The sequence below is a fragment of the Piliocolobus tephrosceles genome, chromosome 2 (genome assembly GCF_002776525.5).
Source record: "Piliocolobus tephrosceles isolate RC106 chromosome 2, ASM277652v3, whole genome shotgun sequence".
Lineage (NCBI taxonomy): Eukaryota > Metazoa > Chordata > Mammalia > Primates > Cercopithecidae > Piliocolobus > Piliocolobus tephrosceles.
Window position 1 is genome coordinate 48,104,342 of NC_045435.1, and position 16,845 is coordinate 48,121,186.

A 16,845-nucleotide genomic window follows, 5' to 3' on the forward strand; every position below is an offset into this window, starting at 1 on the left:
GAGGGATGCTCATCGTGGATCAACTCCAGGAGCCTGGAGTGGTCTGTCTGGGTCTCAAGGCTGAACACTTTTAGTTCGTGGGGTCAGGTTCTCACACCAGCCAAAGGCTGACTTGGCTCAGGGGCTCCTAGACTTTGTCCAGTGCATGGCACACAGGTTGGATTCCCAGCTCTGTCACCACCAGCTGAGTGGCCTGGAGGTGAGTCATTTAACCTTTCTGTGCCTCTGTTTCCTGTGGACTAAGAGGGCCCACTTGAAGGGGTGGTGGGAGTATTACAGAAAATAACATGGGTACAGCCCCTTACACCTGCCCTGTGCAGAAGGTGCTCCTGGGCCCAAGTGCTTCTCCTTCTCTCTGCACAGCTCAGGAGGCACACGGTGGGGCAGCAGCCAAATCTTGTTCCCAGGAAGAGTGGAACAGGACGTGGCGGCCCCCACTGCATGCCCCTGGCACCAGGCTGACTTCCCACACCTCAGGTAGCTGGGAAATCATTTTTCGCTTGACTATGCTGTTTCTTGTTGTGCAAAATGGATTCTTAGATCCTTGTTACCCACCAAGCAGGGTTTCAGGAAATATGAGATCCAGGCCGCGAAACAATTCCAGGTGAGGCACAGGCTCAGCTCTCGGTGACACGGAGCATACCACCTGGAACACGGGAGAGAGTTCTCCTTCCAGTGCTCTTTCCGCCCTTCTGATGACATCAGACAGGAGGGTCAGCATGCTGACAGACCTTTAACGTCTCTTTATCATCCACAAAGGCTTAATACGATGTATTGATTATATAGGGAGTAATACAGTCACATGGTTCAACAGTTAAACATACAGAAGGGTACACAGTGAGCCATGCGTCACGCCCTTCCGCATCCCGTTCCCCTCCCCAGAGACAACCGCTGTCCAGAGACACCTTAGAGTGTGTGTGCGTACGTGCATGCGTGCGCATGTCCACCTTTTCTGTAACCCAAATCCAGCATTCTTCAGCTTACCTTTTTCATGCAGCGCTGTCTGTATCTCAGTCCCTATCAGGATGTAAAAAAGCATGCTTCTGTTTTATTGGCGGCCTCCTGTCATGTGGATTCTCTGTGCTTGCTAATCTCTGTTCTAAACAAGACACAGCAAGCCTCAGGGATGGGGCTGATAACAGGATCAAAGCAGGAGTTTATAACAGCGTTTTGTTTTTGTTGATTTATTTTCATGGGAGAATTCAATTTACGCTTAGTGAGGCTGGCTTTGCACTTGTGGACCAGATATAAAGTTTCCTTGATAGAATGAAGAGTGTTAAGTAATTGGTATGTATACAGGTGCTATGTGGTTGTTGGGAAACTAAACCCAGGTCACTCCCACTCCTGCTTACACCCTCACAGGATGAAGCTTTTGCTCAGTCCACTGGCCTCATGCCTCACAGCGCACCCGTCCCCACACTTCATGCCCCATGTAGATGCAGAACTACAGGAATATTTTCCCAAGTTCACCAAGCCTTTGCCCTTGCCACTTCATGTACCCGCAATGCCTTTCTCCTGCTGGGCCACCCAGTGAATTCCCATTCATACCACAGATCCCAAGAGAGGCATCAACTCCTACAGGAAGCCTTCCCTGAATGACTACTCCACCAGGTAGCAGTCATTCCTGCCTCTCTACCAGGTTGCTCCTATTACTGCATTTAGTGGCTTCCTGTCATGCAAAAAAAAAATTTTTTTTTTTTTGAGACCGAGTCTCACTCTGTTGCCCAGGCTGGAGTGCAGTGGTGCAATCTCTGCTTACTGCAACCTCCACCTCCTGGGTTCAAGCAATTCTCCTGCCTCAGCCTCCCAAGTAGCTGGGATTACAGGCGCCACCCCACGCCTGGCTAATTTTTGTAGTTTTTTATTTTTTCAGTAGAGATGGAGTTTCACCATATTGGCCAGGCTTGTCTCGAACTCCTGACCATGTGATCCGCCCACCTCAGCCTCCCAAAGTGCTGGGATTACAGGCGTCAGCCACCATGCCTGGCCCCGTGCAAAGATTCTTAAACTGGAGCCGGTATTACAATCATCTGGAGGGTGAGAATTTGCATTTCAAATGATTCCCAGCTGAGGCGGCTGCTGCTGCTGTTTCTAGGACCCCACTTTGAGGACAACTGTTGGAGTGCAAGAAACACAGGCTGAGTGTCAGCCTACTGGGCTCTAATCCCAGCTTCATCACATATGGGCTGTGTGTCTTAGGGCAAATTACTTACCTTCTCTAGGCTTCAAGGCATCTGTGATAAATCAGAAAACAATCTGCACCTTGTAGAATTGCTGTCAGGATTACATGAACTCATGCAGGAATGTGGCTGACGCCAATTGTGAATTATTTTCACTCCCCATACCCAACTGAGTTTCCCGAGGGTAGGGCCCACATCTGCAGCCTCTGAGATGCCTAGTGCCTAACACATAGTAGGTGGAAAGGTATGCTGGGAAGTTGTTGAGCACATTCAGGAATGCACACACTCTCAGTGACAGATGTATTCAAACAGTGAATCACACGTCTCACATGTCCTGCCTCCATTAATTCTGAATCAGTGGAGTTGGGTCAGGTCTTCCTTCCACTGGGACAAAAGAAGGTGTTTAAATCAGTAACACAAAGAAGACTGCAAAGGGGAATGTTTAACTCATTTAGGAGACACTGTTGATTTAGGAGCAATTAATGGCATCCATTTACAAAACAGGTGACCCCAGCACTTATTATAAATGAACACAGCAGAGGCCCTGCACTCCCTTGGGAGCTGTTCTTTGGTGTGAACTCACCACGTAAAAGGCAGCAGACTGTCTCCCCAACAGCTACCAGGAATGCAGCCCCGGCCCTGCCACAGCGTCTAAGCTAGTGACATCCAGGTGAGATGTTCTGAAGGAGGGCAAGCCTTTGCAGCTTTCTGTTTATATTTTTTTTCTAGATTCCCTCAGTTTCTCCACCCATTTTCATATGCAGATAAGCCCCAGTTTTGGTAAAGCTACCAGGAAAGAAACCCAAGTATATCAAGGATGGCCATTCATTTTGCCAAAGGGATGGCGCTTTTTTCCTTCTCCTTGAGACAGGATTCTGCACTGTTGCCCAGGCTGGAGTGCAGTGGTGCAATCATGGCTCACTGCAGCCTTAAACTCCTGGGCTCAGGTGATCCTCCCATGTCAACCTCCCTAGTAGATGGGACCACAGGCATGTGCCACCACACCCGGCTAATTTTTATATTTTTAGTAGAGATGAGATTTTGCCATGTTGCCCAGGCTAGTCTCTAACTCCTGGGCTCAAGCAATCTGCCTGCCTCGGCCTCCCAAAGTGCCAGGATTACAGGCGTGAGTCGCCGTGCCCAGCCTGACGCCTCCTTTTAAATAAAATCTTTAGCTGATGGGTTCCTTTAAATACTGGGCTCCCCTAGCACACTAGAGATGAGAATCAAGTGATTTTGAAAAACCATTTCCTGCCCTTCCCGAATCTCTGTATGGTATAAAGAGGGGTGGGGTTCAGGGCATTGCTGAGATTGAGACAAGGATGAGCATGGAGAGAGGGAAGGAGACCTGCCTTAGCCCTGTGGGTGGTCCCTGAACCAGAGTGAATCTGGATCAACATGATTTGCCTGTCCAGCAGACATTTATTGAGCACCTACTATAGACCAGGCATCATCTAGAGGCAGGGGATACAATGGCAAATGAACAAAGTTGCAGAGCTACATTCTGGTGGAAGTGACAGTGGGTACACAAGTGATTAAGCCAGATAATGATGGACTGTGAGATGGGCTTTAAAGCGAATCGATGAGACAGAATGTGGATGAAGGTTCAGGAAGGTCCCAAGGAAGAAGTGACAGAGCATATGTATATTGTCTTAGAGCTCTTCACATATGAGGTCTGTCTCTCTCCCAGACTCTAGACCTGAGGGCGGGGCTTAGAAGCTGCAGTACCCAATTCTGCCCTGGTCCCAGGCTCCCGGGGGATCTGCAAGGGGCCCTGTAAGTGTTGGCTCCACCGGAGGATGTGCTTTCTTGAGTGAGGAATGGCGAGGCGCAGGCAGCCGGGGAAAAGGTGGGGAAAAGGCAAGGACTGCTCCCCCGCTGTGACCCCGCCTGGACTTGTGGGGTACGCTCAGCAGGGCACACTCAGCAGGGCTGGCAGAGTCCCTCCTGGGGCGGCCACTGCTGCCCCCTCCTGCTTTTCCCCAGCGTCACTCCCTCCCAGAGGGCCAGGGCAGACCCCAGGAGGAGAGTGCAGCAAAGGGAGCGGGGAGTGGTATACAGTCTGGGAGTGGGGTTCAGGGAGCAGGCTGGGTGTAAGCAGAGCACCGCTGAGGCCCAGCACCAGATGGCTCACTGAATTCTTTTCAGCAACCTCAGAGACATGGATTATTATTCAGTTCTGTTTCACAGAAAAGGAAACTGAGGCTCAGAGAAGTGACACCCAAGGCTATACAGCCAAGAAGGGAGCTGGTGCAGGAGTCTGCCTCTGCAGGCCCTTGGGGGGCAGATGCCAAGGTTGCTTTGGTTACTCACATATCAGCCAAGACGGAGACTTTCTCCCCACAGAGGTCTTCCTCCTGGGCCTTGAAGGTCAAATGGAATAGTGTTGTAAGAATGAACTTGGGACTCAGTCCTGGGTTCTCATCCCTCATTAGCTGTTTGCCCTTAAATAAATTCCTTAACCTTTCTGAGCCTTGGTTTCTTTTTCTGGATGGGCAGATAGAATAGTCCCTACCTTAGAGTTCCATTGTGAACTTTAAATGAGATGACCTGTCGTGCATTTAGCACAGAACCTGCATTCAATAAGAACCTTGGATATGGGGGAAGAGGGACTGTGGAGCTTCATGGTTAAGTTCATGGTTTGGAGACCAAATGGATCTGGGCTCAAATCCCTGATTCAGCCAGGCACTAGCTGTGTGGCCTTACCTAAGTTATTTAACCTCTCTGAGTCTGTGTATCTGTAAAGTGGAAGGTTGTTGAGGATTAAGTGTGGGCGCTTCTGTAAAGTGCCTGACCCAGACTGTGTGCCCTGTGAGAGGAGGCTGCAGGAAGAGGCAAGAAGAGGCAGAGAGTTGGGAAAGGAGGCTTAGGAAGACCAAACCACTTGCCCAAGATTCAAGATCACGCTCCAGAACATGGAGCCTCCATAAGCCATGAGCATCCCTATTGTGGGACGCAGCCTATGACTGGAAAGGGCGCTTATTCACTCAGCATACCTTGGCTCCTCTTGCACTTTAGCCGCTGTGCAAGGTGCCAGGGCCACAGTGAATACCTTGGCTCCTCTTGCACTTTAGCCGCTGTGCAAGGTGCCAGGGCCACAGTGAAGCAAGGGGAGGAACTTGCAGGCTCTGAAGGGCTGCTGTGTACCCAGCCCTGTCTAGGCAGTCATGGATGCCATTGCCAAGCTTCACACTGAGCCTGCAAGGAAGGTGGCACCATCCCCACTTTGAGGCTGAAGATGCTGAGGCCCTGGGAAGCATAGTAACTGTGTGAGGTCACATGGCGGGGCTGGGATATCTGCTGGGCCTGCTGCCCACAGGCCTGCCTCTTCCATCTGGGGCACAGAGAGCTCAGGGGCAACACCTGCAGGGGCCTGGAGCCCTGTTCCAGGAGCTGTGCCCCAGGGGCCCAAGCCCACCTAGCATAAGTGTCCTCACTCCCTGAGGGTGCTGCTGTGGCTCCCTGTGCCACCTACCAGGGAAGGAGGAATGAGTATGAAGGGCTGAAGTGGGGGTATTTTTGATTGCCGGCGGGGGCTGGCAGGCACCTGAATGAGAAGGGTGATGGCAGTGTGATGGGGGGAGTTTAGGGAAGAGTCCTCTACCAATGGAGGCAGCAGCTCAGTGGAATTTCCTCCTGAAGTTGTCTTGCCCCTTGAATCCTGCAGGAAAGCTGGCAAATGGTCATTTCCCTTCCACTCGAATAGAGACCCATAACTCAAGTAGCTGCCCTTCGGATACCACAGGACTGTTCTCTGCAGGCCCTGCCCCTGGATTTGGGACAGGCAGTCCAGCTCACCTAGCTGGGCTCTGCAGGGGGACCAGGAGGGACGGGGTGTGCCCACAGGAGCAGCCAGACTGATGAGGGATGTGACAAGCATATTCTCACCACCTTCTTTCATGTTTACAACAGACCAGCATTCCCTGTGTGGCAGGGATTGCATTGGTCACCGAGGACCTAGAATCATGGAGTGCTCTGGGGATCCAGGCTTGGAGGGCTTCTTGGAGGAGGTGACCATTCCTGGCTGTTTTGTGTGCTAAAGAAAACCCTCACCAACCACCAAGCACCCGTCATGTGCCAGGCTCCTCAGAGCCCTGGCAGAGCCACCTGTACCCATGCTGGGTTTTGTTTCTCCTTGCATGGGACGCTGTATCCTAGCCGTGTGGTTCTTTATTGCAGCCCCTCCCTCAGGGTCTTTCCCATGCATCCTCAGCCTGTATGAGTCCATTTGTCAACTAATGGCACCATAACAGCTGCGTCTAATTTTTATTCATCTAAAGACCACAAGAAAACAGAGCCTCCTGACACCTCAAACCACACGGGTCTTAGGTCTTAGCAGTGCAGAAGGAGCTGGGGAAAGGAAGCCAGATAGCCAGTTCTTGGATGTGTCCCAGTGTGACTTGGGGAAGTGCTCCCTGCTTCTGTGAGCCTCAGCTGCCTCATCTGAACAATGGGTGGGCAGCACTGGGTCTTGGTGGCTCCTTCAGACTTTATCATTAAGGCCACTTTGTTTATTTAATTTTTGATTTTTGTGGGTGCAGAGTAGGTGTATATATTTATGGGTCACAGGAGATATTTTGATATAGGCATGCAATGCCTAATAATCACATCAGGGTAAGCGGGGTAAGGCTGCTTTAATCTTAGTCATAGTTGGGGTCTTGGCCAACCCAAGTACCATTGTGGTTGGGATGAATTCCCCTAGGGCTATGGTAGCTGTCTGGAACCAGGCCAGTTACACAGGACAGTGACAGTGTCTGGGCCCCACCACCGGGAAGGTGCATGGAGAGCAATGGTCCTTACCTTCGAGGTGCCCACAGTCTTAAGTAAGGGGTTATTGCTCTGCCTGGGGGTAGAGGGATTAGGGGAGGCCTTAAAGAGAAAGAGACATTTGAACTGGGCTTTGAAGATTGAATAAGACATTGCCAATCAGATGGAGCAACAACCCAGGAAGTAGGAACAGGATAAACAAAGGCACTGGGGCCGGGAAGTGCAGGGTGCATTCTGGGAGTGGCTGTGTTGTAGGGATCACAGCTGGGAATGAGGCTGGAAAGACAGGCAGGAGCTGGATTACAATACAGGTGGTGCCTGAGCAGTTCAGTATCACGCAGGAAACCTGGGCCAGAGACCTAGGTCAGGGTGGACAACCCTACACCACCTCTAGCGATCCCTAGTTTGTTCCATTTACTTTGTTTAGTAAGATACGGCACGTCCCAAATTCACAAGTGGTTTCTGTGGAAAATGGTTGGAATTTTAAAGATAATTTGGCACTTGATAAGAACAGCTTTATTTATCTGGAAACATTTCTGTTCTGGGGGACGGACTGGCTTCTCTGAGGTGCCACTCTACAGAGTGCTGTGTTCCATGCAGCTGTCTCTGGCTTTTTACTGCATCTAACAGTCATAGGAATAGGTTCTATTCCATATTTGGATGAGAATGGTGTGGTCTTAAAACTCGCCCAGCCAGGCTGGGTGCTGTATTGTCCAGGTGGGTGCTGTATTGTCCAGGCTGGGTGCTGTATTGTCCGGGCTGGGTGCCGTATTGTGGTCACCAGTGTGGTGGCATGAAGCCTCGGGTCAGTGTCAGTGTTTATCTGGGGCACATCCCTCCACCTCTCTGGACCTCAGTTTCCCTGTCTGTAAAATCTGGATTTGGGGCTGAGTGGCGGCCACAGAGCTCCCTCGTAGACCCAGCATGCTAGCTGTGATGGGGAATGCTCATTTCGTAAGATGAATGGTAACATAGCGGTGGTTAACAGACAGTGAGTGGAAGCTCAAAATGTGCTGCAGCACAACTCTTACTGATTTTTATGGTTGTCAGTAAGACACAACCTGCTTGAAAGATGAGGAACCTGCAGTAGCCCAAGAGGTGGCTTAAGTACCATCAAGCATTTGGGGTCTTTGTGGACTAGCTCTGGTGGACTTCAGAGCCTCCTAGAAGATGTCAGAAGACCTTCAGTCCCTTGATTTCCTGATTTCACTGGCACTTTTTTTTTTTTTTTTTTTTTTTTTTGCGACAGGATCTCAGTCTGTCATCCAGGCAGGAATACAGTGGCACAATCACCGCTCACCACACCCTTGACCTTCCTATGCTCAGGTGATCCTCCCACCTCAGCCTCCTGAGTAGCTGCGACTACAGGCACATGCTACCATGCCTAGCTAATTTTTCTGTGTTTTTGTAGAGATGGGATTTCGACATGTTGCCCAGGCTTCACTGGCGCACACACACACACACACACACACAAATTGTATTGGTTCCAGTCCAATCCATAACTGGTCGTTTTTTTGTTTTGTTTTTTTTTTTTTTTGAGATGGAGTCTCACCCTGTTGTCAAGGCTGGAGTACAGTGGCATGATCTCGGTTCACTGCAACCTCCACCTCCCGTGTTCAAGCGATTCTCTTGCCTCAGCCTCACGAGTAGCTAGGATTACAGGCACCCACCACCACGCCTGGCTAATTTTTGAATTTTTAGTAGAGACAGGGTTTCACCATGTTGGCCAGGCTGGTCTTGAACTCCTGACTTTGGGTGAGCCACCACACCTGGCCCATAACTGGCTTTTTTAAAAGTAACAAACACTTGTTTAAAAATTCTTTTTTGGCAGGGGAGGTTACAGAGTCTCGCTCTGTCTCCCAGGCTGGAGTGCAATGGGACAATCTCGGCTCACTGCGACCTCTGCCTCCCGGGTTCAAGCAATTCTCCTGCCTCAGCCTCCCGAGTAGCTGGGACTACAGGCACCTGCCACCATGCCTGGCTAATTTTTACATTTTTGTAGAGACGGGGTTTCACCATGTTGGCCAGGCTAGTCTTGAACTCCTGACCTCAAGTGATCCACCTACCTCAGCCTCCCAAAGTGTTGGGATTACAGGCGCGAGCCACCATGCCCGGCCTAAAATTTTGAAAACTCTTAAGTGTTCATAGAGTGAAAAGTTCTTCATTCTCCTCCCCACCCCTGTCCCACCTAGATCTGAAGCCTAGTGGGCAGAGGCCTTCTCCATGAATTTCTGGAACCTCTCAGTTTCCCTTCCCAGAGGCAAGCACTGGTACCTGTCTCTTGGGTCTCTTTTAAGAAGTAATCTATTATTATACAATCTTATATAAGCATACTAGTGTTCTGTAGATTCTTTTATAAGTACACTTCACGTTTTTCTGGACTTTCTATCACAGTGTTGTGTCTCAGATCTTTTCCTATAAGTATGCAGGATGCTGCTGCCATCTTTTTAACATGGGACTCCATTGATGGGTGTAATACAATTTACTTAACCAGTCCGCATTGAGAGGCATTGCATGTTACCTCCCCTGAGTTCTGCTTTTTCAAATAATTAATATCTTTGGGCATGCCTCTATGTGTCTATGTGCACACGGGCAGGCAGCGCTATAGGATTCATTCTCAACAGTGCACCCCATCTTGTGACCATCTTGTCTGAGGATCATCTGGCCCAGCCCTATCATTTCAATCACTGTCTTCCCCCATGATGTTTGGATTCTGCTCTTGCACAGGGTGTCTGGCTGAACACGCAGGGGGTTTGCCAGGGTAGGTGGAGCCAATGTAAGACTTCCTCAGGAGAGCTTCATTTATTTCAGAGAAGGGCTGCATAATATTGTTTGTTTTGCAGGTCATGCGTCTCTGTTGTAACTGTTTAACTTCATCATCATAGTCCCGAAGAAGCCATTGACAATACATAAGTGGATGAGCGTGGCTGTGTTCCAATAAACCTTTATTTTTAAAAAACAGGCAGCAGGCTGGACTTGGCTCTCAGGCCATGGTTTACCAACCTTTGGTGTATTCAGCTGTTGAAGACCTGTGCACCAGGCTCCACTGTCGGCACAGCGGCTGCTGCAGGGAAGGACATAGAACCAGCCCTGGCAGTTGGAACACAGCTCACTGGTGTAAGCGAGCAGGTGCAGTGTAACCTGATGCCATGTAAGAGGAGTTTCTCACTTGGACTAGGGGCTGGTCATGGGTGTCTTTCTGGGAGCAGTGACATAGGAAGCTGAAAACCAAGGTCCTAGCTGTGAGCCAGGCACAGTGGAGAGTGTGGGGAACTGAAAGAAGCTTAGTATTGCTGGAGGTGTGGCAGGCATAGAGTGGGCAGGAGGAGAGGTAAGGGCTGGAGAGATGAACCAGGCTACACAGACCACGAGGCTGGCTGTGCAAAGAGGCTGGGCTTGATCCTGACAACTTGGAGAGAGGGGCTGCAAAGGCTGGGCTTTGGGAGAGTGCCACACATCCGGCTGGAGGAAAGCAGGGAGGCTGTGGAAAGACTGGAGGCTGTCAGAAGCCGTGTAGCATAGAGATAAAGTCGGGTTGTGGCATGTGAAATGGGCCAAGGCAAGCAGCTCAGGACTAAAACCTGGGTTGATACAGTGGAACTAAACATTTCCATGATTTTTGCATCCTTTGACCCCATACGTGGGACCCTATTCATCCCTCAAGGTCCAACCAAAATGTCCCCCCATTAGAGCCTCTCCTGGGGCAGAATTACAGGCTCTTTCCTCCACTGTCATGACACCATACTGAGGAATACTTGTCACAGCAGTGTTTCCCCACTGAGGCCTCAGAGTAAGTACTAATTAATGCTTGCTAAATTAAATTAAACAGCAAGGTGAATTAGCTGGGGTAGAGGTGGCCGCTGAGCCACTCTTTACAGTTGCAGAAACTGAGACTCAGAAAGCTAAGCAATTTGTCCTAATGGTACATGCAGGGATTCTGACCAGTCTGGTCATTTCTACAGAAAAATTGGCCTTCTCTGCCTCTCTAGGCTGGAACTTTTCTTGCTTCTGCTCACAGTTCCCTAAATTATTAATCTGCAAGGCAGTTAGCAGAGCAGGAGCAAGAGGCACACTTTGCAGAAAGGTAAAACAAGAGAATCAAGATGCATTTGGTTTCCAGAGAGTCCATCATCTGGTATTCCAAATGCTAACAGGGAAATTCAATCTCCTTCTAAATCCCAGCCGAGACAATGTCCCCAAGACCATCCTGCTGGGCGGCAGGGCCCTGGGCCTGGAGAAGTGCCTGAAATTCTTGGACAATCCGGATGGTGAGGCTGTCAAAGCTTGTGTCCAGAGTGCTCCAACAGCTGGGCTGGGGGAATTCTTTTGGCTCCATTTATTGCAGTCTATTTTTAGAGAGCAATTCAGACAAGGGTGGGAGTTTTCTGCTGCCTCTGCCCTCAACTGGGTCATTTCTACCCTATCCTCTCCCAGCTCCCTACCCCTACCCTAACTACGACAGATGCCAGATGTGGCTGTGGTCTTTGAGCAGTGCAGCCTAGTATTCTTCTCTTTCCAGAGCCTTCTATGTATAGGTACTTTTGTCCATCTTTTTTATTATAGCCTTCCTTGTGAGTGTGAGGTTGTTTTGCAGTCTTGATTTACAGTTCCCTAAAGATTAGTGAGGTTGAGAGCATCTTTTCATGTGCTTATTGGCCACTTGTAGATTGTCTTTGGAGAAATATCTACTCAGACACCTTGCCTGTTTTTAAATTGGCTTATTTGCCTTGTTATTTTTGAATTGTAAGAGTTCTTTATATACTGTGGACACTAGACCCTTATTAGATACATGATTTGCAAATATTTCCCCCGATTCTGTGTCTTCATTTATTTTTAACAGAGCAAAGAAAACATGGGAAGCTGAGAAGGGGGATGTGGAGATGGGCAATGAAGGGGCACTGGGTTCCTGCTCAGCCTCTTGTCTCGGAACCCAGGTGCTCTAACTGGCTTAAGGGGCACTGGGCTCCTGCTCATCCTCTTGCCTGGGAACCCAGGTGCTCTAAACTGTTTTTAGGGGTTGCCCTCTGCTGCAAGATGGGCCACTTCAGCCCCCTTCCTTCACTCTCCGCCTCCAAATGAAAGATTCAGAAGGGCACAAGACAATGACCCTGCATTGATGGCTTCTTGCAGCTTCCTGACTCCCACAGGCCCGCCGGCTGCCTGGCCCTCCAGGAGATGGACTTGTAGGTGGGTGGTCCAGGACAGGCGGAGTTTTGATTGTTTCATATCTGCCTGTTGTCTCCCAGCCACGTCTAGGCATTCCACAAGTGTGGGCGCTGAGCACTGTACCTGCCTTCATGGAGCCCAAGGACAGATAGTAAAGAAGTAAACGTACAAATGGAGGACTGCAAGCCGTGAGCGCTCATAGTAGGAAGAGCCTGGGAGAGGAGGACAGGGTGAGGGAAGCCCTCTCTGAGTTGGCCCAGTTAAGCTGAGCCTCAGTTTACTCATTGGTAAAATGGGGCCGGGGTAACTCCACCTACTTCACAATGTTGCCTTGAAGGCCAGCTATCACTAAAGAACTCTAAAGTGCTAATTATTATTACTTTAAGCTTGTCATAGGTGCTTGAAGGATGTCTCTGGGTGGAGAAAGGGCAGGGGGGCTGGGTGGGCTCAGGGAGAAAGAAGCAATTTTCCATTAGATCCTCCCCAAAAAGCCGCCAAAAGGGTGGTACCAACCTCAGGATAGGGCCCATTCCCTTCTTTGGGGCGCGTCAGAGCCCCAGAACCACATGGTTCGGTCCAGGCGAGCAAAGGCCAGGTTTTATTAAACTGAAGGCAAAATCAAGATAGGCAGAGGTTGAGTGGGCATCAGCAGAGTAGGCTCTGGTTGGGGGTTTGGAGCTTTGTATTTGTTGTGGTTACACGCTGGGGAGGGAGACATGGCTCCCGGGAGGCGCCAGTGTTGAAGGGGCTGCGCAGAGCCTTCCTACCAGACCGGGGGCTTCGCGCGCTGGGACTTGGATGCAGTGTCTGGGACTCCGCCCTTGCGCTCGCCACCCTGCGCCACGGCTCGGCCCCGCCCCTGGGTGTAGCCCCGCCCCTGGATGTAGCCCCGCCCCTGACCCCCCGCCCCCTATGCTGTTGCCTCGGCTCCGTGTGGCCACGCCTTCTGCGCTCCCTTCCCCACACGCTCCGTGCGGTCCCGCCCCTGCGCGCAGCCCCGCCCCCAGCTCGCCCTCCGGCCCCGCCCCCTCCCGGCCCCGCCCACTTGAGGGCCACATTCCTCCGGCCCGGCCTCGCGCTGCGCCAAGCGGGCGGCGGCGGAGGGGCGGGCTTGGCTGGCCTGGGGTTCGGACTCAGGGCCGGAGACGCGGGAGCCGGCGGACACTGGGCCAGGAGCCCCGACGTGGTCGCGTGGCGGGTGGTCGGGTCTCCGGGTGGCCGGGTGTCGGCCCCGGGATCCGGCGGCTCGCTGGCGGGAGTCGGCGGCCTCAGCTGGGCCTGGGTCCCGGCTCCTGGCCCGGCCCGCTCCCGCTGCGACCGCCATGTGGTGCCTGCACTGCAACTCGGAGAGGACCCAGTCCCTTCTGGAGCTGGAGCTTGACAGCGGGTGAGGGCGCGGCGCGGGTCGAGCGGCCTTCCCGGGTGCTGAGCGGTGGACTGGCGGAGGCTGTGGGGACGCGTGTGCGGGAGTGCAGGTGACCCTCGGGACCGGGCGCCCGGCGTACGAGAGAAAGCTGCCTGCGGGGCAGGGTGCGTCCGCGAAACTGGGTTTGGGTGGGAGACCAGCAAACAGGACCCGAGTTTGTGCGTGGGAGAGAGAGACGCGCCCTTGGGACAGCAGCGCTGTGTGGCCTGGGAGGGTCTCAGGATGGGAGTGTGTGTGCGATCGAGGGCCTTTTGGAGTGCAAGTTGGTGTGGGGGTGAGTTTGAGTTTGTGGGGCTGAGAGGGAAACAGTGGCACTCGGTGTGGGTGTGAGGTGAGGGGCAGGTGGGAGAGCGGAGGAGAGTTGGTGAGAGGGTGCCCAGCGGGTCTGTGCCTGTTTCAAACTGCAGGCAGGGCAGGGGCTGCCAGGGAGGCCTCTTGCAGGCCTGTCTATTCCAGACATTGGGCCTGTGTCTGAATTGATGTGTCTGTCCTTTCTGCGAGACCCCGAGTGTGTTTGAGGGTGGATGACCCTGAACAAACAGGCGTCCCAGGTGTGCCAGCAGCTTTTGTTGGGTACTGTGCGCCTGGCAGGGCCACTTGGGGGTGCACTGGGGTGTGTCGCTGCTGTTTGTGGCAGAGTGTGGATGTGAGGGGCTTTGTTTATGTGGTGATGAGTGTGCACCTGGTGTGGTCAGGGATGGAGTCTGGTGTGTCAGAGGGGCCAACCCTTTTCTACTTCGGGGCCTGTGGGCAGCTGTCTGAGCTTCCAAGGGCCCCATGTTTATGGAGAGAAAGGGAGAAAGAGAGTGTGCGTGTATGTGCTGGGAATATTGATTTCCTCTCTCCAGTGGCCAGCACAGCTGCCCCCTGAGCTATCTGCAGGCCCTTCTGAGGAGCAGGGAGGTGGGGCTAAGAGGATTTGTTGACAAGCTGACTTGGCATATATCAGGCCCCCTCTGGAGGAAGCCCACCTGGAACTGTTTGATCTTTCAGTTCAAAAACTGCAGCGCATGCCTAGCAGTTGCACTGAGAACATGCATATGTCCCCCTCTGCCCCTTCCTCACCCCAGAGGCCTGGAGCTCTGGGTCTGACGCTCCAAGTGGGGTTGTAGGGCTTCCCAAGGACCCATTGCTCCTTGCATCTGGGGTGGAGGCCAGGCATGCTGCAGCTGCAGGACCATCTGTCTGGAATCAGTGACAGCAGTCTGGACATGGGGGTCGTGTTATTCATATCCCACACACACCCATGGCCTTCACAGCCCATCAGCTGTCCCACCCGGTATTGCAATTGCTTTTTATCCTTGTGGTACCAGCATCTTCAATTGCAGGAGAGCAAATCGAGGCTGAGTGTTCAGTCTTGTCAGTGCTAAGGCTCTGTGGTTTATTGAGTGCCTGCTATGTACCAGTCCCTGCTCTAGGCACCAGGGACATAGCAGTGAACAAAACATGAAGTCTTTGTCCTCATGGAACCAGCAGTCTAGTGGGGAACAAGAAACCTTTAGCATGCTCTCCTGGCTGCACCTCCCTCCTCCCTCTGAGCTGAAAGTAACTGGGGGGTTTTTCTGCCCCACCATTAGGACCTTTTCAGTATCGCCATTCCAGTTGGCACGTCCAGCCACCTCTCTTGCATACTTCTCCGTCCCACATCCCTTCTCATTAGAAGTCCCTCTGGGTATCTCATCTCAATCTTCCAGCTGCAGGGAAGCCTGCTTGGATCCTTCTGTGGTCTGGGTTGGTAATGAACAGCTGTTCCCCCAGTCTCAGAACATGATCCAGAGGTCTTGGAGGTTGAGAAGCCTCGCTCAGGTATAGCCCACAGTTCACGCATCAGCCTCAGAGCAGGTAGGTCCCATTTGTTCTGGAACACCTGGTATGTGGTTCCATGGGAAGCTTGGGGGAGGGTTAGAGGAAATCAGCCCAGTCCCTGGCCTGTGTAGGCAGAGCTAGGTGCTCCTTGGGCTGGCTCCCAGGGGCCAGAGTCCTTTCAGCTGGCCATCTCCCCCTCTCTAAACCCAGATGGGATGCAGCATGGTCCAGAAACCTCAGGGGACCCCCCCCCCAGTCTGTAACAGGCCCAAGATAACCACTCCCAAGTCCAGCTATGCCACCATGCACCACTCTACAAATAGAGGCTTCTTTCCAAAAGCATGTGTGGCACTTTGATGCTTTGCTGTTGGAGCCTTGTGACAACACAGGACTCTTCTTACCCTCGTTTTTTTTAAGGGTACACACACTAAGAGAACCCAGTGACTGGGCCAGAGTATCACATGGGGAGCCTACAGGAGAACCCTAATGTTGTGATGGAGGCCTCTGGAGGGATTTTCAGGCCTTCACTCAAGGAAGTCGGACTATGAACTGGTTGCACTAATATTTACACAGCTTCAGTTCAAAAACGGGCAGGACTGACAGCTGCATAGTCAAACAGTGTGACAACTGGGCAAATAGATGTTTCTGGACAGGATTGGACAGGGTACCCAGGGCTGCAGAGCTCAGTATATGTGTGTGTACATGTGTGTGCATACGGTTTTATCTGTCTGAACTCTGCAGACTGTGGAATCTTGGTTTGCCTAGAGAATCTGGAATCCAGGGCAGCTTGAGACTTAAGGAAAGAAGGGCCTGGGGAAGCAAACAGATTTTGTTTCAAGTCTCAGCTCAGTTTTGTGAGTGTATGCAAGTTACCGCATCCCTCCAATCCTGTTTCCCCTTCTGTGAAAGGGAATGATAATACTGCTTCATGGAGTGCTCTGAGAATGTGGGTGTCTGAAGGCCACTGCACAGCTGGCCATCCTCAGGACTCCAGTCAAATGCCATGTTTGTCCAAGTCAGCACTCTGCTCTTCCCAAGCACCAATGACCCGCTGGATTTACTTTCTTCCTGTTTTGTAAATTTCCTTTGAATTTTGATGACTTGTGGAATATCCGCTCAGTAAGCACAGGGGCAAGATGATGCACAGCCCAGATGGGCTTGAACACCACCGGAGGCCTTGGGAGAGGTCTGTGGAAGCATGTGTGTGTGTGTGTGTATGTGTGTGTGTAGGGGCGATGTGCTCAAAGGCTGTTGAATGTGATTTATCGTTTGTCCTCAAAAGCAAATTGTAATGAGTTTAGAGGCCATTAAGACTCTTGAAGAATTAATTGGCATGGCCTTAGAGAATCTGGCTGCTCCCACTGTGTGAGCTGCTGCAGAGAGAAGGTTGATGGCATTTATGGTGGAAATATGGCATGGTGCCACCTGGACCTGCCACTATCCTGGCTGCTGTGGCTGTACCCCGAATTTGGCAAGTGTCCCTCCAAGGCCTGGCCCTGT

At 51.8% G+C, this 16,845-nt stretch overlaps 1 protein-coding gene across 6 annotated transcripts in view; it reads left to right on the forward strand.

Annotated features, from left to right (window-relative positions):
* Nucleotides 1-16,845, forward strand: part of IQSEC1 (IQ motif and Sec7 domain ArfGEF 1) — a 127,020-nt gene that overhangs the window by 43,085 nt on the left and 67,090 nt on the right. The window contains exon 1 of one of the 6 annotated variants that reach the window (XM_023192669.3): nt 13,163-13,500. The exons of the other annotated variants lie outside the window; for them this stretch is intronic. Coding sequence (XP_023048437.1) covers nt 13,436-13,500 — 65 coding nt within the window. The 5' untranslated portion in view covers nt 13,163-13,435. Of the gene's footprint in view, nt 1-13,162; nt 13,501-16,845 lie in introns of those variants that run through there. 6 annotated transcript variants of the gene reach the window in all.